The following is a 22,581-nucleotide window of genomic DNA, read 5'->3' as shown; positions in this document are numbered from 1 at the left end:
CCTGCAATCTCTCCCCTCTGTCCCCTTACCATTGGGTCGGGCTGTCAGCACCCCAGCAGCCCAAGCATCTTCTTTTTTTTTTTTTTTAATCTTTTTGTTTTGTTATTTTTTTTGAGACAGAATCACACCCAGGCTGGAATGCAGTGGCACGATCTCAGCTCACTGCAAACTCTGCCTCCCGGGTTCAAGCGATTCTCCTGCCTCAGTCTCCCAAGTAGCTGGGATTACAGGTGTGCACCACCCTGCCCAGCTAATTTTTGTATTTATGGTAGAGACGGGGCTTCGCCAAATTGGCCAGGCTGGTCTCAAGCTCCTGGTCTCAGGTGATCTGCTGGCCTCGGCCCCCCAAAGTGCTGGGATTACAGGCATGAGCCACTGTGCCTGGCCCCGCATCTCCTGTCTTTTCAGAACCTTGTCATGACCACTGTTTCCCTCCAGCATCCCTTCTCATCGGATGTGCAGAGGGCTGTGTCGGCCCCAACCTCTCGGGATGACCTTAGCAGGCGTCTCGTCCTCTCCGGCCTCTGTCCCATGCTTGGTGGGCCCTCAGCTCACAGGCCAGTCCACCTGGGCTGGGACCCCAAGGTGCCTGGCATGGGGTGGCCAAGCGAACGGGAAGGGACGTGGTCACTGAGGAAACACTCAGATGCCCTCCACCTGGAGCTGGTCCCAGTTAGAGGCCGCCTGGAAACTTTGGGGTTTCTGGAGCCACCCTCAGACTCTGGGAGCCTGGCGTTCCTAAAGAACCCCCAGCACTCCTCACTCTTCAAACTCCCTTCCGCTCTGGCTGAAGACAGCGGGACCAGGTAAGGCATGGGAAGGGGCTGTGGGGGTGAGCTGGTAAGTCCTGTGTCTTGGGGAGTAGTGGGAGATGGGGGATCTGCTAGCTTCCCAGCTGTCCCCACAGTTCCTCTGGGAAGTCAGGAATAACCAGAGCCTCCCTCCCCTCCTAGGCACCTGACAGTGGGGGTGTAACTGTTGGAATAAAAGCAGGGCAGGGAACCCTGCTTCATATCACCTGCCAGGCTGCAAAGTAGTGTGGGGACTCAGTGACCTCTGCATGTGGGTTCTCTGCACCGCCCCACTCCCACCAATACCCGCCCTGTCTCTTTCAGGGTGCCCTGTCCCCCATCCCCTGTCCTCAGCTGGTCTGAGGCGAGGGGGCTGTGCGGGTCCTGGGCGCCCGACTCCCGCCCTTATCCAGTCATGAGACAGAGACCCAGGTCTCAGGCTCAGCTCATTTGACAGAGGAGGAAACAGAGGTGCTGGCGTTAGGGTCCCAGAGCCACACTGGGTTCTCCCCTACTGTCACTCTACTGAGCCCCCGCTACTGCTGCCAGGCAACTGATGTGTAAAGGGAGAAATTAGGGCTGATGTGGAGGCAGTGGGTTTGGGAGGGATCTGCACTGGGTCCTGCGCCCCCTGGCTGCGTTCTTCGCGGCCTCCTGGTGCTCACAGGGCTGGGGGTGAGGGTGGATACAAATGTGTGATGCCGACTGTGGGACCGTAGCCAGCAGCTGCCCCAGACCAGACACTGTGGGTTGAGATGTCAACAGGGCAGCCAGTTCTGGTGCTGTGCAGAGTCAACAGGTCGGGGTGGCCAAGGTGAAGGGGGACTCAGGTCCCACCTCCTACAACACACACCTTCGATTTTTTTTTTTTTTTTTGAGACGGAGTCTCGCTCTGTCGCCCAGGCTGGAGTGCAGTGGCCGGATCTCAGCTCACTGCAAGCTCCGCCTCCCGGGTTTACGCCATTCTCCCGCCTCAGCCTCCCAAGTAGCTGGGACTACAGGCGCCCACCACCTCGCCCGGCTATTTTTTTGTATTTTTTGTAGAGACGGGGTTTCACCGTGTTAGCCAGGATGGTCTCGATCTCCTGCCCTCGTGATTCGCCCGTCTCGGCCTCCCAAAGTGCTAGGATTACAGGCTTGAGCCACCGCGCCCGGCCCACACCTTCGATTTTGATTTGACTTGCCTGGCATCTAGAGGCAGAGGGTAGCCCAGGGTCCCAGATTTTAACAATCATTCAAGGGCCATCATGCTATTCAGAGGGTGGCTTTGTCTGGGTAGGAGTGGAGGCAATTGCCCCCAACCTCTTGCCCAAAAGTGGCATCAGACACAACTCTTCTGTTCTGTGCCCAAACCATTGCCCTGGTTCAGCCTCAGGAGCGGAGGAGATTCGGGCAGGGAGAGAGTTGCACAGTGGAGGGCTGGGTTCAGCCTCTGCTGTGTGACCTTGGATGAGTGACCCACCTCTCTGATCATCTACAAAATGGCGATGCTCTCCCCATTCACAGGGTGTGGGAGGAGGACTTGAGTTGCAGATTGGAAGCTCCTGACATGTAGCAGGCACACAGCACATGCTTGTTCCTCTCCATGTCCCTTCACACCTGTGCTCCCATCCTCTGTTAGGGTGGGACAAACTCTGTGGAATTACCCAGAAGTCCCCAGACACAGCCGCTGGCCCTTGGACGTGTGCTTTGAGAAGCATTTCCTGAGCCTGGAGGGTCTGGACACAAGGATCGAGTCCAAGTTCCTGACCCCAATTCACTGCCTTGCCCCAGGTGTCCACCTCCTCGCCAGCCCTGGACAAGATGGGTCATCAGGACAGGACCGTGCGGCACAGCCTGCAGGCTTTGGAGCCAGGCAAACCTGGGCTGGGAATCCCGGTTCTGCCTCGGCCTCTGTGATCTTGGACCAGCAGCCTCACCTCCCTGAGACGCCATTTCTCTACAACGGGATCTCACTGCCTGCCTCGTGGGATTTCCGTGGGCACTCAGGGTAATTAATCTGGGGGAGGCTGACTCTCTACCTGGCACACAGGGAGGCTGTGGTCATGCTGACCCCACTCACCTTTGCCGGCCTGCCTTCTCCTTCCCTGCCCAGCCTCCTCCCCTCTCCCTCTGTGCTTTTCCAAACCTTCCATGTCCAGTTCTGAGACTCCTGAGCCCTGAGCCTCAGCCCTGGCAGATGGCCCCTCACTGTCCTGCTGTGTGTGTGAGCTCCCCCTCCCCAGCCCCTGTCCAGCAGCACCCAGGAGCCTGAGGACAGCCGGGCACCACCCTCTGTGCCGCGGTGGTGGGTGGGGAGGCTCCTGCTCCCCTCCCTCTTGGCAGTTATGCTCTGCTCTGCTCTGCTCCGCTCTGCTCCAGCCTGGGCAGTTCTGGTCGGTTTTCAAGGACATTCTAAGTGTTCGCCATAAACCCTGGGCCCGGCAGCAAAGGGGGGAGGATGTTGATTGTTGGAACACACACCTGTCCAGGTGCAGAGGAGCTGGAGGCTCGGTGAGAGGAGGGCCAGCTCAGTCACAGCAGGAGGACTGACAGGTGAGGGGTCGCTGCAAGGAGCTGGGGCCTGCCAGGGCCAGGCAGGCAGGGCGGAGTGTGGGGTGGTAGGGGCAGAAGCCAGCCCCTCACTGTGTCCCTGGAGGGATCTCTTTCTGGGCCTGGGCTTTTCCTGCCTCTGTGGCCTAGGCTGGGGTGGGGGATGCTCAGCAGTGGACAGGGAGAGTCAGAGCCATCCATGGGACTCTGCAGTGAGAGAGTCACAGTCCTGGGCAGAGACTGATTCCAGCAGCGGAAGTGCCAAGCGACCCAGAAGGGTGGGAGCAGCGGCCACAGAAGGGGAAGGGGCTCTGAGCAGGGCTTAGGCTCCGGCCTGTACCCAGTCTGCTGCTAGACACGGGGGGACACCTAGGAATCCCACCCCCATCCCACAAAATGACACACACAGGTACACACCCTCAGTGACGGAACCTCAGGGATGAGGGCACACACAGACCTAGTGTGATATCACACACACACACACACACACACACACACACGAAAGCACAATCCTTCCTCTTGATTTGGTGGGGAGAGCGCTGGAAGGGCCTAGAGGCAGCGTGAGAACTTGCAGCAGCTCACCTGGGTCCCTCCCTCTATCTGCTTCCCCAGGGGCCTGATGGAGGAGTTGGTGGGGCTGCGTGAGGGCTCCTCAGGGGACCCTGTGAGTCTGCAGGAGCTGTGGGGCCCGTGTCCCCGCATCCGCCGAGGCGTCCGAGGTGAGAGCCAGGTCCTCTTCCCTTTCCCCGGGAGGACCACTCAGGACATCACTCCTGCCCGGCTCCCACCCTACCTTCCTGCCCAGGAGCCTCCCTCCTCCTGGCATTTGTCCAGGACCTCACTGCCCAAAGTCTCCTGGGTGGCAGGGAGAGAAGGGGTCTGTCTGTCCCACTGTCTGTGGGTCAGATGGGCCCGGCATCTGCCGTCTGCCTTTCAGGAGATATAGCCCAAGGCCTGGTCACTGTGCCCATCCTCCACCCAGGCCTCTCCCTCACCTACCTGTGCCAGTGAGGGGACGTGGGGGTTAGCTGCTGGGACAGCTGGGGCCACAGCAAGGGGCTGGGGCAACCTGCACTTGGCACCTTTCCTTGGAGCCCCATGTGCCTTGTTTACTTTGAGACCTGACTGTCCCCTCAGCTACAGGGCAGAGCAAGTAGGGACCCCAGAAGGAGGCTAAGTGCAGCCCCAGGGGCTGGTGCCCACAGCCAGTGAGGGCCAGCTCCCAGGCTGGGCTGGTAGCTAGCTGGCCAGGGGCATTGCTGTGGACCCAGAGGATACCTGTGCCGCAGGCCCTGGGACACACAGGAGTCTGCTAGACCCTGGTGCTCTCTAAGCTACGGACCCTGCGGGGATACAGGTGAAAGCTGTAGCTGCCACAGCCTCCTCCACACTCCCTGTCCTCCAGCAACCTCCCAGTTCAGGCAGGGATGCAGAGGGTGGGCAGGTCAAAGGCCTTCCGGCAGGGGCAGCAGGCCTGGCACCCACTGTGTCACCTCTGTTGCCTGCCACAAATCCTGCCCGGCTACTTACGTGAGGCAGGTCCCCCTCAGGACTACCCCAGAGTCCACCACCAAGCTCCACCCCACTGCCCCAGCCTCCCTGCCTGGAACCCAGCAGGCCTCCTAGGATGGGACTGTCTGTGCCTCTTGCCCCACCCTGTGCCATGACCCCATGCCCTGCCCCAGGTGGCCTGGAGTGGCTGAAGCAGAAGGTGTTCCGCCTGGGCGAGGACTGGTACTTCCTGATGGTCCTCGGGGTGCTCATGGCCCTGGTCAGCTATGCCATCGACTTGGCTGTCGGGAGTGTTGTCCAAGGTAACCCCTCCATGGCAGATGCTGCTCTGGTCCAAGGGATTCTGAGCTCGCTCTGGGGATGCCAGGTGGATGTCACCAGGTGTAGCAGAGGTGGGAGGAGGGCTCTGGGTGGGGATCTGGTCCTGGCTTTACTCCTGACTTGCTGTGTGATCCTGGGCAGGCTCCTGCCCCTCTCTGGGCCTCAGTCATCTCATTTGAACAAGGGAGAGAGGCCTGAATGTTCCCAAGAGCCCTTCCCTTCCTCCTCTGAGCTCTCTGCCTCCTCTTCCAGCCATGGGGTTCCTTCTCCTTCCCTCCTCCATGCCCTGGGGTGGGAGTGGGGGCACTTGCCTATAACACTAAGCTTGGAGCTTCCTTCCCAACCCCCGCTCTCTCAGCAGTCTGCCTCCACCCTGAGGCCTCCCTGGAAGAGGTGGTGTGGGCCAGGAAGGGTCTAAGACACTTTCTCTGGAGACCCTCAGCTGCCGGAAGCAGGACCTACTACACCTACAAGCAGGTGTTTGGTGCTTCACACCTGTGTCATTTAGTTCTCAGTGGCCCTCTTTAGTCTTCAGTGAGCCTGTGAGGGAGAGCCCATCACTAGCCCACTTGACAGATGGGGAAACTGAGGCTCAGAGAGGCTGAGTGGCTTGCCCACAGTCACTCAGCTAGGCAGTGGTAAACCTGGGATATGGACCCAGGGTCATACTCCTGCCTCTTCTTGGGGGTCTTCCCCTCACTGGGTGGCCTGGTGCTTCCCTCTTTGTGATTCCATTTCCTGGTCAGTAAGTGGGCACTACAGTATCTAGCCCCGAGGGCTGCAGAGGTTATGGGTGGCTCCCTGATACACAGCTGTCCGCAGCGCATGAGTGGCTGTATGGAGAGATTGGGGACAGTCACCTGCTCCGGTATCTCTCCTGGACTGTGTACCCTGTGGCCCTCGTCTCTTTCTCCTCGGGCTTCTCCCAGAGCATCACGCCCTCCTCTGGAGGTGAGTCCACAGTCACCACGCCAGTCTCCGCTCGCCAAAACCTTCTCAGATCCCAGGGGGCTTCTGATGGGGAGAATCGGGAAGCGGCAGCCTCATTTCACAAAGGCCCAGAAGAGTCATGTTGCTTGCCCGAAGGGACACAGCAAGGCCAGATCTTGACCTTTGGGTCACTGCTGGCCCTACCTGCTTTCCAGGGGCTCCTCTGGGACTTGATGGGAGGCCTGGTGGGAGGTTCTTCTGTGAAGCCTGTTGCAGTGGCCAGTGCCAGGGAGGAGCTGGTGGAGGAGGCACAGCTCCACCTGGCCGTTCAGCCCGGCCTCCAGCTCCAGGCTAGCAGAGGGGAGCTCAAGGCTCACTCAGTGGTGGCCTGAGATTTCATCCAGGCTTCCCCTATCCTGCCACAGCTTTCTGCCAGGTCTGGCGGGAGGAATGTAAGCAACTCACATTCTCTCTGTGACACTCAGCGTCCAGATCTGCTAAATGAGTTTAAGGACCTTACCCTAGGCTGGGTGCGGTGACTCATGCCTGTAATCCCAGCAATTTAGGAGGCTGAGGCAGGAGGATCACTTTTTGCCTAGAGTTTGAGACCAGCCTGGGCAACACAGGGAGATCCTCTCTGTACAACAAATAGAAAATAATCAGCTGGGCATGATTGCATGTGCCCGTGGTCCAAGCTACTCAGGAGGCTGAGGCGGGAGAATTGCTTGAGCTGGGGAATTCGATCCTGCACTGAGCCGTGTTTGCACCACTGTACTCCAGCCTGGGTGACAGAGTGAGACCCCTGTCTGAAACAAACAAATAAACAAACAAACAAACAAAGGAATCCTAACCCAGCTGGGCACACTGGCTCATGCCTGTAATCCCAGCACTTTGGGAGGCAGAAGCAGAGGGATGGATTGCTTGAGGTCAGGAGTTCTAGAGCAGCCTGGGCAACATAGCCAGACTCCATCTCTTTAAAAAAGTAAGGCGGACGAAGTGGTCTCTGCCTATAGTCCCAGCTATTCAGGAGGCTGACATGGGAGGATAACTTGAGCCCTGGCATCTGAGGCTGCTGTGAGCTATAATCCTACCACTGTATTCCAGCCTGGCCAACAGAGCAAGACCCTGTCCCCAAAGGAAAATAATCCTAACTTCAGAGGGTTCTGCTGATCTGGCGAGATCGTAATGTGAAAACACTTCACGGGTAGAGTGTTGAGATTTTTAATCTAGAGATTGTCCCTCTCCTGGCCCTCCCCACCCCCACCAAGGTTCTGGAATCCCAGAGGTGAAGACCATCTTGTCGGGTGTGGTCTTGGAGGACTACCTGGATATCAAGAACTTTGGGGCCAAGGTGGTGGGTGTGTGTTGCACCCTGGCCTGTGGCAGCACCCTCTTCCTGGGCAAAGTGGTATGGGCAGGGGTGAGGGCACCCCAGCCACCCCTGCCTCACCCCCATCACCCCACCAAAGCTGGGTCAGAGGGGACTTGGGCTTGTCCCTGCCTTTGAGAAGCTCAGTCTTGGGGGAAGAGCCAGGACAGGTCCCCAGGGTGTGACAAAAGCCATCTGAGGACAGCCCTGGGGGTTGGAGAGAGGGAGGACGGGGTGTGGTGGGGAAGCCGTGCTGCCTCTGGATGAGGCTGTCTGTGCTGCCCTCACCTGGGCCCTGGGCCCACCCTTCCCTCTGCAGGGCCCTTTCGTGCACCTGTCTGTGATGATGGCTGCCTACCTGGGCCGTGTGCGCACCACGACCATCGGGGAGCCTGAGGTTAGGGACTCGGGGGGCTTCCTTGGAGGACTGGGAGTGGGGAGGGAGGGGGCTGACGCTGAGCCCCGGACTCGGATTCCCCAGAACAAAAGCAAGCAAAACGAAATGCTGGTGGCAGCGGCGGCAGTGGGCGTGGCCACAGTCTTTGCAGCTCCCTTCAGCGGTGAGACCCCCCTCATGCCCCGCCCCCTGGGTCCCTCAAGCTCCTCCCCTCACACCCTGGGTTCCCTCGGCCCAGCTGAGAGCCTGGAGGAGGGGGTGGGTCTCATTCTAGTTCTAGCCCCGCCTTGGGTATAGCCACCACCCCCCACCGGGGGGTGACGTGATTGGCGGTGCTGAGAGGCTTCAGGGTAACATTACACAGACTTGGGTTTGGAATTCAAGTGGGACCCTGGCCCGCTGGCCTCTCTGAGCCCAGCTTACTCCTCTATAAAATGGAGATCGCAACCGTCCTCACCCAATAGTGAGAGGACGCACACCCGCATTCCAGGCTGGACGGGTCTCTGGGCAGCGGGCTCCTCCTCGCCCAGGGCCCATGCCCTGCCCTCCCCTCCTGTCTGTCCCTGTTCAGGCTGTAGCAGAGCAGGACAGATGGGTCAGGGAGGAGGTGACATGGGGAGGGGGCCCTGCAGCCACAGGTGGGTGGGGGTGGCGGGGCCACCTGAGATCAGTGTCGCCCCCAGGCGTCCTGTTCAGCATTGAGGTCATGTCTTCCCACTTCTCTGTCTGGGATTACTGGAGGGGCTTCTTTGCGGCCACCTGCGGGGCCTTCACGTTCCAGCTCCTGCCGGTCTTCAACAGCCAGCAGGGTGAGCCCCCTGGGCTGCCTGACCCTGGCCCTGCCTGGGGGCTGGGGCGAGGGGCCCTCCCTTCTCCCCTGTGTACACCCCTTGCTCTTCCCTTCCCTCTCTCTCCCTCTTTTTCATCCTCCCTGTTCCCGCCTCTCTGGGAGGATGGAAGGGGCTGACCTCTGTTGAGCATGAAAGGCAGGGGCCCTGAGGGTAGAAGGGATGAGGCTGGGCAGGGAGGCAGGAGCCTTGTTGTGGGGGCCTGGAATGCCAGGACACAGATTCTGGGTCAGGACCTGGCACCCCCTCCACCCTGGGCTGTTAGTCTGGGACTTGTGTTCAGGCGGGGTGGGACCGCCATCTCGGCTCCCCACTGCTCTCCTTCCCCAGAGACCATCACTTTCCTCTACAAGACCAGTTTCCGGGTGGACGTTCCCTTCGACCTGCCAGAGATCTTCTTTTTTGTGATGCTGGGGTGAGTCCCTGAGAGTCCAACAAGGCATTCCCTCCAGGCCTGGACTGCAGCCCCTGGTACTGGGGTCAGGCTCTGGACTCGTCTCCATGCTCCTCAGGGCTCTCTGCGGCATCCTGAGCTGCGCTTACCTCTTCTGTCAGCGAATCTTCTTTGGCTTCATCAGGAACAATCGGTTCAGCTCCAAACTGCTGGCCACCAGGTAGGCTCCAGGCTAGGGGCTGGGGACCTCTCAGCAAGCGCCTCCCCCACCCGTACTCCCAACTTTATGTAGAAAGCTCCACCTCCCACCTGAGCCCCTAAAGCCCGTCCTAGCCCATGCCCCACATGTGGAGCCCCTAACACCCCCTACAAGTCCCCACAGTCACTGCCCCCCTACTTTACTGGCCTCAAACCTCCCCGTTTAATCCTCATATCTCCTTGAGTCTATACCCCCTCAGTGAACCCCAACCCCCTCACTGACCTTTAACCCCTTCTTGGTCCCTCTCTCCCTTTAAACCGTGTGTGCCGTGGCATTGGCTAAGCCCTCCTGCCCCAGGTGCATGAGCCCTGCCCTAGTCTGGCCCCACTCTGTCCTCCCTCCCAGCGTGCCTGTGCCCCAGTTCTCCTATCAGCCTCTACCCCTAAAAATACCCAGGAGTGTGGAGCTGACCCCACAGGTGCTGTCCCCTGGAGCTGGCCCAGTTCATGTCCCCCATTCCTGCTCTTCCTCCTCCCCGGTCCTTGCCTCGCTGTCCTGCCTTCGCGAGGCCCAGCTTCCCTCTCCTGGGGATGTGGGAAAGGGAGGGCCTGCCCTAGAGCCCACCTACCCCCTACAGCAAGCCTGTGTACTCCGCCTTGGCCACCTTGGTTCTTGCCTCCATCACCTACCCGCCAAGTGCAGGCCGCTTCCTAGCTTCTCGGGTAAGGGGCCCTAAGTGGGGTGGCAGGAGTGGGGAAGTCCTATTTGTTGCCCCCTTTATGTGTGTCTCACTTAATCCCCCCAATATCCCATAAGGGAGATGCCTAGGCATTATTTGATAGATGATATTACAGCTCCAGGAGGTCAGAGCCCAAGGCCCCCTACTGGGAAGTGGCAGAGGATTCCAGGCAGGGTCAGGCGGTGCGGGGGCGGCTGGGGTCTGCCACTCGGGGCCCCTCATGTCCAGTTCCCACCTGCCCTGCCACAGCTGTCCATGAAGCAGCATCTGGACTCGCTGTTCGACAACAACGCCTGGGGGCTGATGACCCGGAACTCCAGCCCACCCTGGCCTGAAGAGCTTGACCCCCAGCACCTGTGGTGGGAATGGTACCACCCGCGGTTCACCATCTTTGGGACCCTTGCCTTCTTCCTGGTTATGAAGGTGGGCCTCCAGTCCCAGGTGTGGACAGAGCCAGGACCAGCTCTGGTGGGGAGGGGGTGCCTCCTCGCAGCTGGTGGCATGGAGCCCAGGCCTTCTACCCATACTTCCTGATGTGCTCCCTGCCCACTGCACGGTCCTGGACAAGTGACTTCAGTTCTCTGGGCCTCAGTCTTCCCATCTTTAAAATGGGGTGGTCACTGGGAAGACTGAGGAGGAAGAAAGGAATGTACCTGGCACAGTGCCAGGCATAAAGTGGGCATTTCTCAGGGTGAGGACCCTCCCCTAATGCCAGAGTCTGGCAATGGGTGCATGGCCAGCACCCTCTTTCTCTCTAGGACACTCCCCTGTCCCCTGTCCTGTCCTCCCTGGTCAACGCCTTGCCCAGTGGCCTCTAACCTCTGCCCTGGGCTCCCCACTTCCACAGTTCTGGATGCTGATTCTGGCCACCACCATCCCCATCCCCGCTGGGTGCTTCATGCCCATCTTCATCTATGGTGAGTCTGGAGTCCTGAGGTTCTGATAATTTCAGGGTTCTTGGGGCAGGGCCATGGCTCCTGGTTCACCCTCCCCAGATGGTACTGAGGATGGTCCTCAGGGATGGAGGGTTGTGGGGGCCGGGTCAGGCTGGCTCCCCCTCACCCTAAGTCTGTGGCCAGGAGCTGCCATCGGGCGCCTCTTTGGGGAGACTCTCTCTTTCATCTTCCCTGAGGGCATCGTGGCTGGAGGGATTACCAATCCCATCATACCCGGGGGATATGCCCTGGCAGGTGAGTGGGTCAGGGCCCTGCTGGGTGGGCAGCATCGTGGTGCTGGGCTGGACCTGGAGAATTGGCCGGTGGCTCCACAGGGCACAGAGCCATCACTGAGCCTCCCAGTGAGCCCCGCACCCTTCATGGGGGTCTGTCCCTCATAAGTTCCACCATTCCCCGGGGCTCATCACTTCCTCATGGTTCCTGTCCTGTCCCCAGCCCCGTGGCCTCCCTTATCCCTCTCCTCTCACCAAGCCCAGGCACTGGGCACTTCCCACAGTGCCCAGGCTGTAACCTCTTACAAATCAAACTTAGCCCCTGGTCGCAGCTATGCCAGTTTTGCCCTCACATGAGGCTGGCCCCTGGCCTCAGCTGCCCTGCCTGACTCTGCCCTTGCAGGGGCTGCAGCCTTCTCAGGGGCTGTGACCCACACCATCTCCACGGCGCTGCTGGCCTTTGAGATGACCGGCCAGATAGTGCATGCACTGCCCGTGCTGATGGCGGTGCTGGCAGCCAACGCCATTGCACAGAGCTGCCAGCCCTCCTTCTACGATGGCACCATCATTGTCAAGAAGCTGCCATACCTGCCGCGGATTCTGGGCCGCAACATCGGGTGAGCGGTGCCCACCTCAGGCTGGCTGAAGCGGGTCATAGTGTCCGCGTAGGGCGGGGGATGGAGGGCACCTCCAAAAAGAAATGCCACCACAGCAGACATTGGACATGGGGGCTGGGAGGGGCTGACATACAGTTGTGCTCTGGTCTCCATTCTCCCCAGTGCCCTGGGTGACCTTGGGCAAGTTATTGGCCTTGTGGCCTCAGTGTCTGTCTAGGGGTCAGCAGAGCTCCACAGCAGGAGGATGAGTACTGCCCTGTGTACAGGTTGAGGAAACCGGGGCTCAGAGAGGTGCCATGTCTTGCTCCAGCACCAGATCTGGGTCTCCTCCCCTCTCTCCACTTCTGCAGCCTTCACTGGAACTTTGGGAGCAGGAGGTGGAACGAGAATGGAAATGGGCTTTAAGGTCTTCACTCAACCAGATAGGACCAGAGCAGCTTCTGGTGCCAGAAAGGCAGACCAAAGAGGCTCTGAGAGTCCCTGGGTCCAAGGCCCTGCTCCAAATACAAGCAAGCTGCTGCCTTGCTCTGAACCTGTTTCCCCATCTGGAAAACAGGGCTGCTTATCCCAGTGGTTTCAAGAGCGGGGCAGAGCTGTGGGCTGCGTGTCCTGGGTGGAGGTACCGGGGTCCCAGGGGCAGAGCAAAGCAGGGGAACCTTGGACTAGGTTCGAGTTGTCTGTTATGCCAAGGAATGGAGCTGGGTTGGAGTGGGGGTAAAGACTTTCAAGTTTTTCCCTGGTGGAGGCATACACTTTTTTTTTTCCTTTTCTTTTTTTAGACGGAATCTTTCTCACTCTGTTACGCAAGCTGGAGTGCAGTGGCACAATCTAAGTCACTGAAACCTCCACCTCCCAGGTTCAAGCAGTTCTCCTGCCTCAACCTCCCAAGTAGCTCAGACCAGGCATGTGCCACCATGCCCAGATTATTTCTGTAATTTCAGTGGAGACGGGGTTTCACCACGTTGGCCAGGCTGGTCTCGAATTCCTGGCCTCAAGTGATCCACCTGGTTCGGCCTCCCAAAATGCTGGGATTACAGGCGTGAGCCACTGTGCCCATCCGCATATACTTTTTATTCAAATTAAAATTTCCAGGGAAGGCCGCTGGGTAAAACAGGACAAAGTGGAGCTGGTCTGGGGGACATGGGGGTCCAGGGGGCTGGGAATTAGGAACTGGGTCATCAGTGATGTGGTCCCCAGGTTTCCTCCCACCGTGGATTCCAGGAGTCCCTCATTCCACGAACCTCTCCGGCCCTGCCCACACTCCAGAGCTGTAGGTCCCCAGGGTCCCCAGTTCAAGCAAAGCTCCCCCCAGATCCCTTTGCCGGCCTGAGTCTCACATCCCCGACTCCGGGACCTGATGGGAGCCCCTCTGCCTGCAGCTCCCACCGCGTGAGGGTGGAGCACTTCATGAACCGCAGCATCACCACACTGGCCAAGGACACGCCACTGCAGGAGGTGATCAAGGTCGTGACCTCCACAGACGTGGCCGAGTATCCCCTGGTGGAGAGCACAGGTGCCCAGCCGGAAGGGAGGAGGAAGTCGGGGGTGGGGGATGCCCTCTGCCTCCTTCTTGGACCTGTCAGGCAGACAGGATCTGCATCCAGGCTCTGTGACCTGGGCAAGTCACTGGGCAAGCAACCAACCGTGTGACCTTGGGCAAGTCACTTCACCTGAGCCTCAGTTTCCTCATCAGTAAAATGGAAATCATGGACACCCTCCCTTGGGGTGGTTGACATGTCTAAAGAGAGTCGGCCGGGTGCTTGTAAGGCAGTCCCTGGGTAGCTGCTGGGGTAGGAGCATGGGGACACCACCAGGGTCTTCTGGAAGCTTCCCTACAGGCCTCCCTTTAAGCATTCCCCAAATGAGACCCCTCCCCCAAATCCCTGTTGCCATAAGGAAAACATCTCCTTAAAGACAAAAGCATGGTGGCCCTTGTTAAAAGGCATGGAACCCGCTTCTTGCGGAAACCTTAACTAGAGCATCATTTCCTGTGGGTCCAAGTCCAGTATCTGCATTCAGAAGATAAGGCGGGGTTGGGGGGTAACCCTGCTCACTCCAGTCTGCTGTCAGCCCAGTGTCCCCCTGTGCAAATGAGATAAGGTGCACACCTGGCAAGCACATCACAGCTGGGTTTTGGTCTCCACTTGCACTTTGGGTAGGCACCTTGTGCAGTGAGGTCACCCCTATGCCCACCCCAAGAGGGATAAAGCCATTTATGAGCTAAATAACTGTGAGTATACCACTTAAGCTTTATGTACTGCATTTTCATCATCTTGAAAGTAGGAATCGAGAGTATATGATTGCCAGACATTCTCACTCCAAGTGCTAGGCCCTTCTTTCCCCACGAATTGGAAGACTGTTAGCATTATGCTGTGGAACATGCCAAATATCTCATCTGAAAATGTTTGCTTTCGGATAAGCCCCCCAAGAGTCTTCACCTCCTGGAGCAAAGAAAGAATTAGCCTCGAAGACAAAGTCCTCTTTTACCCTTAGAGCCACAGCAAAGTGCTCCAACCAATACAGGCCCAGGCTGTGGAACCCCACTGCTTACCCAAGAAATAGCCTTCATTGTTCATTTAAAAGGGAAGGGGGACATTTACATGTCTAAGCGTCAAGTTTTTATTCCACTCAACAGAAAGCAAAAACACCAAGCTGGGCCCTCAAAACTAAATATCCGACAATGCCATTGATACCCCAGGCCCGGAGTGAAGCTTGCCAAGGCCCCAGCACACAGTAGGACCTCAGAACACAGGGTCCTGCTGGGTTCACACCTTCACTGGGCTGCACCAGATGTGAAGCCTCTTGGAAAACGAAGGAGAAAGCCCAGCCCTGACACGTAGACTTCATCGTGCCAGCGTCCCCAGCTTGCTCCTGTCTTGAGGCCTTGCAATGTGGGGGATCTCAGTGGTGGCCAGGGTCCCTCCTGGCCCCCTGGTAGCCTCACTCAGCCACCCTCAGCTACCACACCTGAATGACCTTGGGCAAGACAATTAGCCTGTTTGTCTCTGAGCCTCAGTTCCTGTCCTTTATAATGGGAGACAATGGTTACAATAGCCCCATAGGAACACCAGCACAGTTTCTGGCTAAGTAGGTGCTCAGTAAATGTGAGTTCCTGTTTCTTCCTACTGTGCCTCCCTCCCTCTCCCTCTCCACTTGCCAGAGTCCCAGATCCTGGTGGGCATCGTGCGGAGGGCCCAGCTGTTACAGGCCCTCCAGGCTGAGCCTCTTTCCTGGGCTCCAGGACAACAGGTGGGTACTCCTGAGGGGCGTGGGGATGGGGTGGGGGTCGGTCAGCAGGCTGGGACAGGAGGGGCCTGCTGATCTCCTGAGGGAGAGGTGGTCTGAGAGAGGCATCCTGGAGAGGCCGGCCCTGCGTCTGTAACCTTTCCCTTGTAACCCTTCCCCACCCCCAGCAGTGTCTCCAGGACATCTTGGCTGGGGGCTGCCCCACGGAACCAGTGACCCTGAAGCTGTCCCCAGAGACTTCCCTGCATGAGGTAACAGGGAGAATTGGGGAGTGTGACACATGAGGCCCCTGGGTGGGGAAAGAGCTGATGAGGAGCTCAGGCTTCAGCCTCCCCTCCCAACCCGCGCCCCCGCCCGCCTTATGCTGCTTCCTTCCCCTCCTGGGCCTGTGTCCTCATCAGCAGACTGGGCAAAGCAGCTCCTGCCATGTCGCCCCTCACTGCCAGGGTTGCGGGTATGATGCGGAGAGATGAGGGTTGTGGGAGAGTGGCAAATGTTTAAGTATCTGGGTGGAAAGACAGTGGAGTTGAACCAGGGCACACGTGCGCTTCAGTTTCAGGTCCACCACATTCTCCCTGTGTGATCTTGCACAAAAGACTTAGCCACTCAGGACAGAGCCTGGCACATGGGCGGGGAAGGGGCAGAGGCCCATAGGGAACCTGGAGATGGCCCTGCCCGCTCTGTGCTGCTGGAGGGTGCTGGATATTGGGTCCTGTCCACCTGTGGCCTCGCCCAGACCCTTGCATGGACTCTGGCATCCCCCAGTGGCCATACTGGACATTGCAGGCCTCGGTCTCTTGCCTCCCACACATATCAGGCCCGGCCCCTCTTCCTGGCTCAGAGGCGTGGCAGGGTGGGCCAGAGGGTGGGCTGGGCACCTTCTACCCTCCAGTGTTTCCTAACAATCCCGCATCCAGGCACACAACCTCTTTGAGCTGTTGAACCTTCAGTCCGTCTTCGTGACATCGCGGGGCAGAGCTGTGGGCTGCGTGTCCTGGGTGGAGGTACCGGGGTCCCAGGGGCAGAGCAAAGCAGGGGACCCATGCCTGAGAAGGCTGGGGAGGTGGGGGGGACACCAGCATGCTCCCATCCAAACCTAGGGGGATGCAGAGGATACTGATGAGTCTCTCTTCCTGGCCCAGATTGGCCGGGCCTGGCTCCCCTATCTTGTTTCCTGGCCAGTGGCCAGCCTGCCCCTCTCTGCCTCAGTGATCCCATCTGTGCAATGGGGTGGCACGGGCTCTACTCTTCACCCAGAAACCACCCTTAGAGGACTAAAAATGCTGGTGCTGCCCTGTCAACCTCCTCTACATCCCCCCTCCAGCCCCCTCCCCCTTTGTTCTAGATGAAGAAAGCAATTTCCAACCTGACAAATCCACCAGCCCCAAAGTGAGCCAGTCCAGCAAGATGAAACAGGGCACCCCAGCTGCCCTGGTACTGAGGTTGGGCTGAGACCCTGCCTCTCTTCCCCCACCACCACTTACCCCCACTCCAACCCAGCTCCATTCCTTGGCATAACAGACAACTCGAACCTAGTCCAGAAGAAGATGGCTCATCCTGGGTGTGATGATAGCTCCTGCCTTGAAAGACAAATCCCAGCTTGGACAGAGCTGAGTGTGAGATGAGGAAAAACCAGTGTCTGCCAGGTGCTCAGTGACTGGCCATCACATTAATGAATAACGGGATTTGGATACGCTGTCACCAAGGGCCAGAGCAGATGCCCTCTGGGGTTGTCTGGTTCCCAATGAGAGGCTCCAGAGATAAATAAAGCTGGTTCCCAGAGCCGCTGTCCATCCCTCATCTCAGCTGCAAGGTTGCTGACCTGGGACTGGAGCTCCTCACCTGCGCTGGCCCAGAGTGAGTTTCCTGTGGTCACGTGGACACTGCAGGCTCGGGCCCCTGGGCTCCTCCTCATGCTCTACTTCTTGGCAGGGAGATGGTAGGGAGAGAGGGTCTCCCACCAGGTCTATGATGCTTGACCTTATGGATTAGCAGGACCCTGTGTCACTCAAGCCCTAGTCTCCTGCTTGGCTGAGCCACAGTTCAAAAAGCTGGGTCCCCAAGTGTAGCTCCCTGGGGAGTCCACAGAGACTTGGGCATCCTCCAAGGGCCCTCTCTGGCTAGGTGGGAGCAGATTGACCAGCTATGTGAGCGTTGGCAGTAGGGACCTTCCCTGACTCCCTCCGGACTTCATCCAGGGGCCCAAGGTCATATCTTCCCAGCAGAGACCAGGCCAAGGTCAATTGACCACTTTAATGTCCTCAGAGAACCTTGAGTGAGATGGGAGGGAGCTGCAAGGAGCGAGAGTGGGCTCCCAGGGGTGAGGAGCAGGGGACACTGAGGAAGCAGGTTCAGAGAGGGAGGGACAGACAGACAGACACTCTAGAGAGAGAGATGTCCTGGTGAGGACAGCCGGGGAGCAGGTGCTTAGCTACCAGAAGTGGCCACCCCACCTTTGCTAGGGGGCAGACACACAGAGAGAGTGGGGAGGGACTGAGCCCCAGGTACAGGCAGGGTTCCCAGACCCCACTCTAAGTGGGTTTCAGTTCTCTCCATGGCTGTCCTCCTGGGGGCCTGGCTCTTGCTCCTCTGGGCCAGGCTGCCCTGGTGTCTCTGAGAGTCCTTGAGTTCCCTGAGGGCAGACACCCTGCAGGGGAAGGTGCCCACCTGAGTGAAGTAATGAAGGGGGAGGGGGTTATGGATGCGACTGCTGGGGCAGGTCCGCCGAGGCACAGCGAGGCCATGATGAGCGCTGGCCCCATCCTTGCCACACCTACCCTGTGCCTACCCGAGGGGTCAAGAGATGCCCCGCCCTGGATCCTGGGATCCAGATATGCCTGGACTGCCCACCAGGCGAGGTCATGGTGTGAGCAGGTGCCGGACCAGCACAGCCCCCGCCTCAGTTATAGAACACCTCGTCCTCCTCCCAGACGGAGCCGCTGTCCACGGAGGGGAGGGAGCCCGGTAGGTGCGTCCCACCCTCGGGTCCTTGGTGCCCGGGCCGCCGCCGCCAATGCTGCAGCTCTGGGCTGGGGGGCTGCGGGATGCCAGCGGTGCTGGGGGTCTCCTCAGGTGAGGGACAGCTCTCAGGGGAGAGGCTGGGTGAGGAGAAGGCCTGAAGGCTGTCATCCTGCGAGGGGCCACTGGGAAGGCTGTCCTGAAGGTAGATGCTCTCCAGATCTGGAAAAGCAACGGGGTGACGGGGGAATGGCGTCCCGAATCCGGCTCTTCGCCCTCTCTGGGGGTGTGAGAAAGGGCAAGGGGCAGAAGACCTGCCTCCAAATCCAGCTGTGTGACTGGTGAGCGTTGTGACCTTGGTCAAGTCACCAAAACCCTCTGAGCCCCAGGTTCCTCCTCGAGGCAGTAAATGGAGGAGTCAAGAGTGGGCTTGGAGCCAGCCTGTGCTCTCTGAGAACTGGGACAACCAGTGCTCCCCTGGGCCTCTGTCCCCTCCCCGTCCCTCTCCATCTGTCAGGGAGGATTAAGCGCAGGCTTCCCCCAGGGCCAAGGCTCCTTGAAGCCCTCAATAGTAACCTGGGCTTCTAGAAAGGCAGTTGCTTGCATCTGGTGCTAAGTTTCAGATCCGGCACTGACGCTTCTAACTGTGTCATTTGGAGAAAGTTTCTGAACCTCTGAGTGCCTCTGTTTCCTTATTTGTAAAATGGGGACAACAGGACCCCCTCCCTAGGGCTGCTGTGAGGGTTCCGGGAGATGCCTCGTGCACAGCCCTCAGTGCGGTAAGCACTGGATTCCCGCCCCCACTGTGCTCATTCTCTCCTTCCTGCTCCTGGTACTGCCCGGCAATGGGAAGGGCAAGGATCACTGCCGCATTTTGCAGATGAAGAAACTTAGGCTGAGAAAAGGAAAGGGCTTGGCCGAGGTCACACTGCATTTGGTGGTGGGCAGGCATCCAGCCTCAGCTCCGCCCCGGACCTCCTGGGCTGTACCTTGGAGCTGGATGATGCCCTGGGGGCTGTTCTCGGGGTGCAGTTCCTCATCGTCCAGCGAGGACCAAGCGCTCAGTGTGGCCTCTGTGATGGCAAACTGCTCAGCGACCCCTGGGGGAACAGTGAGAGCTGGCTCAGTGGGGGATGGGTGGGGACAGCCTCAGTGCCTGATGGAGCTGCTCCAGGACAGGCTGGAGGGTGGCCGCCTCTCAGCGCTGCCCATCCACGCCCCAGTGGTCAAGAATGCTCATTTAACAGCCCCCCGCACTTTGCCATTATTTTTTCCTGCCCAGACAATGTCCATGCAGTGATTTGGGCCCCTCAAGGTCCCAGCTTCACTGCCACAGAGCCCTGGCCAGTCCCCCTCCTCACTGACCTGCAGCAAAGCGGGCCTCACGCAGCTCATCCGGGAGGCAGCAGTAATGCTCGTCCTCAGCTGGGGACAGCTCCCAGCCTGCCCGCTGGGCACTCCAGCCCTTCCACTCGATGAGGTGGGCCACGCGGCCTCGGGCCATGGCCGTGGGCTTTGTGATGTGGTCCTTGATGCTCTGCACCACCCCTGGGGCATGGAGGGCATCCGAGTGACTGTTCTGACACAAGACCCAGCCCAGGGCCTGGCCCTCGTGCCTCAGGCCCACCTGGTGGCCTGTACCCCACATTCCCTCAGTGTGCCACGGTCTCCATCAGTGCCCCATACCTCCCCAAGGGCCTATACCTATCTAACTCTTCCCACCCTCCAAAGCCTCCTTCTCACTCCTGCCCTGAGCCCTCTGAGCTCTGCGGCCCCGTCCCCTCAATGCCCCCACCCACTGGCATCCGCATTTCCTCCCAGCATCCTACTCCTAGTCCATGCTCCCACCCACTGGGTGCTTCTTCTCCAGATCGCCCACACCCCTCACTCCCTTTCGGACTAAGTTCAGACCCTTCCGCCCAAAGAGATCCACCCGAGGACCACTCATGAGTCCCCAGCTTTCTCCATGATCCATTAAATACATTCTGAGAGAGCATCTCTGTAGCCAGCCCGCTGTGCTGGAGGTGAGACCTGGGTGGGTAGAGCAGGCAGGGAAGGCTTCTGGAAGAGGGGACCTGGGATTGGAAATTGAAGGTGGGTAGGGTTTGAACAGATGGAGGCAAGACTGGAGGCTTTTTCAGTGATGAGAAGAGGATGAAGGCATGGAAGAGTCTGGTGTGAGCTCAGGAGTAGCTGGGGTGAGACATGGGGTCCACACTAGGACTGGGTGACAGGAGAAGCGGGGAGCTGATCAGGGCCAGAACAGGGTTGGGCAGAATGAGGTGGAGGGCTCAGACGTTCCTGTGCAGTGGGGAGCCCCAGCAGGGTAATGAGCAAGAGAGTGAACAGTTAGCACAGCTGTTTAGGAAGATACCCCAGTTGGAGGATTAGGGGTTGCTGCAGGGACCCAGCAACAGACCTGGCAAGGGCTGGGCAGACAGAGAGGAGGGGTCGGGGGCTTTGGGAGGAGAGCTGTTGGATGTGTAAAATGGAGAGGGGGCTGCCAGGAATGGGTCAGCACCACCATTAACCAAGGCTGAGAACAGATCTGGGAGTCACCCAGGTCCCCGAAGCCATGATGTGATGTGAGGAATGGCAATATTTAAGTAGGAGGAAGTATCCACAAAGGTAATTAGAGAGTGGGGAAAACAGGAAAGATGGGAGTGTGGAAGAAAGCAGAGACTCTCCCTCCCACCCACTTAGTTGGGGAGTGTTGGCAATTGGAGAGGATGTTTTGTAGGAAGTGGAGGTTCAAGTGGCCCTTGAAAGGCAGTTGAGATGGAGGAAGGTGCTGGAGATGGAGGAAAGGCACAGGCCAATGTGGGGAGGGAGGGCCCCAGGGGCCTCAGGGGAGTTGGGTGGGATTTAGTGCTGGGGCCACCTGATGCTGTGGTGGCCACCGAAACCCCCTCTACTGGCCTGGGAGCCCATGCCCAGCTGCTTCAGGTGCTGCTGCTGTCAGCTCACACCCTTATCTGGAGAACCACCCTGAGCTCCTGGGAGCCTCCTCACCTGGAGATGCTGGGAGGCTGTGGAGTCCTCCCCAGGGGCAGCCAGTGAGGCAGCAATGGGGGAATATAAAGTCCAGCCCCATCAATTCTGGGGTACTATTCGTGCTCCCACGCTCCCAGTGGGACCAGGTGGGCAGGGCTAGACTCCTGCTGAACCCCTTCCCCAGCCCCCTCTGCCTCCCCCGCTGCCTGCTCGCTTCTCTTGAGGGCCAGTCTCCAGGGAATCGCCTGCACAGTCATGCCATGTCAGGCTCTGCCTCCAGGGAACCTGAACTAAGGTGATGTGACTGGCAGAGAGGCAGGGAGACCATGCCAGACAGACATCTGAAAAATTATGCCCCACCCCCCCAGAGCTTCTTGAGAACCCAGCAGTTTAACTCGTGGAAACAGAACCCTGAGCCACTGGTCCCCCCGTGACCCGCATAACCCAGCATGGACTCTAGCATTTAGAAAACAGAGAATCCAACAGGGCTGCCGTCCTCCCACCTGCAACTCAGCTGTGCCCTTCCCACAGCCAGGGTCTACGGTGGGACTGTGCATTCTCCAAAGGCAGGAGAGTTGTAGCCAGAACCTACCCACAAGGGACGAGGTGGCCAGGGCCGCCACGTTGTAGTTGCTGGGGCAGGACCTGGAGTCGGACAGGTAGCCGTTGGTGGTCTGGAAGCACCTCTGGAGGAAGGGGCAGGAGGAGTGAGCAGGGTGGGCCACACTGCTGGCCAACATCCCTCCAGCACCACCACCCATCCCTGTCTCCCAGACCACCAGGTCCTCTGGCCAGTGGGCAGGGACAGGACAGCTCAAGTCAGGGAGATCTTACCAACTCCCACAGGACCACCCCCACCCACTGTTTCATCAGACTCCTCTCCCCCAGGGCCAGCGGGACTGTGTGCCTGGGCTGGGCACAAAGGATAGAGGGACGGGGGTGTCAGCTGGGGCTGGCTAGACTGGGGGACACACAGTGCACTGACCTGCCAAGGATCCCAACAGAAATCCATCTGTTTGTCCTAAAACAAGAGGAGAGAGAGGATCAGGTAGGGCCTGGCACGCTGTGCCAGCAGATGGCCCGAGTCTTGCGGCCCTGGGCAGGGATGGGGGTCAGCCTTCTGGTGCTCCGTGAGGTCTAGGTCTGTCCTCTCATGGGTCATGCTCTGGTGTCCCCCGGCATGCAGAGTAAGAAGGAGGGGGCAACAGTGGTGCTGGGAGGAGAGGCAGCGGGTGCAGCTTATAAAGCGGGCTTGGGTGTGGGCTCTCACTTTGCCAAACATGTCTCTGCAAAATGGTGACAATGTCATTCACCTCACGAGTTGTGGTGAGGCCTAAATAACATAATGGAGGCTGAGAGCTGAGTGCGGTGCTTAGCAGGAGGGGTGTGCTGGTTGGGGGAATGGTAATTACATCAACTGGTGGGTTCATGCCACAGACCCAAGGGTGGAAATTATGCACCAGAATTTGGGGTCCTTTGAGATCCTTAGTGACATCTTCTAAATCAATCTAGACTGAGAAACATATATAAAATTTTGATATATATTAATATAAATTATATTCATAT

At 58.7% G+C, this 22,581-nt stretch overlaps 2 protein-coding genes across 3 annotated transcripts in view; one reads left to right on the top strand and one right to left on the bottom strand.

Annotated features, from left to right (window-relative positions):
- The first annotated feature begins 512 nt into the window (after positions 1 to 512).
- CLCNKB (chloride channel, voltage-sensitive Kb) lies at positions 513 to 16,845 on the top strand. Of its 2 annotated transcripts, none has more exons than XM_011939884.1 (20): positions 513 to 806; positions 3,936 to 4,042; positions 5,009 to 5,137; positions 5,979 to 6,107; positions 7,355 to 7,494; positions 7,775 to 7,852; positions 7,937 to 8,015; positions 8,536 to 8,661; positions 9,031 to 9,115; positions 9,213 to 9,314; positions 9,931 to 10,015; positions 10,282 to 10,455; positions 10,880 to 10,949; positions 11,112 to 11,222; positions 11,604 to 11,817; positions 13,197 to 13,330; positions 14,978 to 15,066; positions 15,231 to 15,314; positions 15,981 to 16,067; positions 16,409 to 16,456. In XM_011939884.1, exons 1-20 carry the CDS (start codon positions 532 to 534, stop codon positions 16,454 to 16,456), a joined length of 2,346 nt encoding a protein of 781 aa, XP_011795274.1. In that variant the 5' UTR covers positions 513 to 531. The 2 variants fall into 2 exon arrangements, with proteins under 2 accessions (XP_011795274.1, XP_011795275.1); XM_011939885.1 differs by lacking the exon at positions 513 to 806 and adding an exon at positions 3,183 to 3,326 and having other exon boundaries at positions 16,409 to 16,845.
- A 451-nt stretch (positions 16,846 to 17,296) lies between these two features.
- The window catches only part of FAM131C (family with sequence similarity 131, member C), a 6,608-nt gene continuing 1,323 nt past the window's right edge, over positions 17,297 to 22,581 (bottom strand). The window contains exons 3-7 of the mRNA XM_011939883.1: positions 22,001 to 22,036; positions 21,608 to 21,701; positions 19,387 to 19,569; positions 19,011 to 19,121; positions 17,297 to 18,243 (exon numbers count right to left, since the gene is read on the bottom strand). Of these exons, the coding sequence (XP_011795273.1) occupies positions 17,963 to 18,243; positions 19,011 to 19,121; positions 19,387 to 19,569; positions 21,608 to 21,701; positions 22,001 to 22,036 (705 nt within the window). The 3' untranslated portion in view covers positions 17,297 to 17,962. The remainder of the gene's footprint in view (positions 18,244 to 19,010; positions 19,122 to 19,386; positions 19,570 to 21,607; positions 21,702 to 22,000; positions 22,037 to 22,581) is intronic.

The sequence above is a fragment of the Colobus angolensis genome, unplaced genomic scaffold (assembly GCF_000951035.1).
Source record: "Colobus angolensis palliatus isolate OR3802 unplaced genomic scaffold, Cang.pa_1.0 Scaffold185, whole genome shotgun sequence".
NCBI classification, from domain to species: domain Eukaryota; kingdom Metazoa; phylum Chordata; class Mammalia; order Primates; family Cercopithecidae; genus Colobus; species Colobus angolensis.
This window is presented reverse-complemented; position numbering and strand designations above follow the sequence as displayed.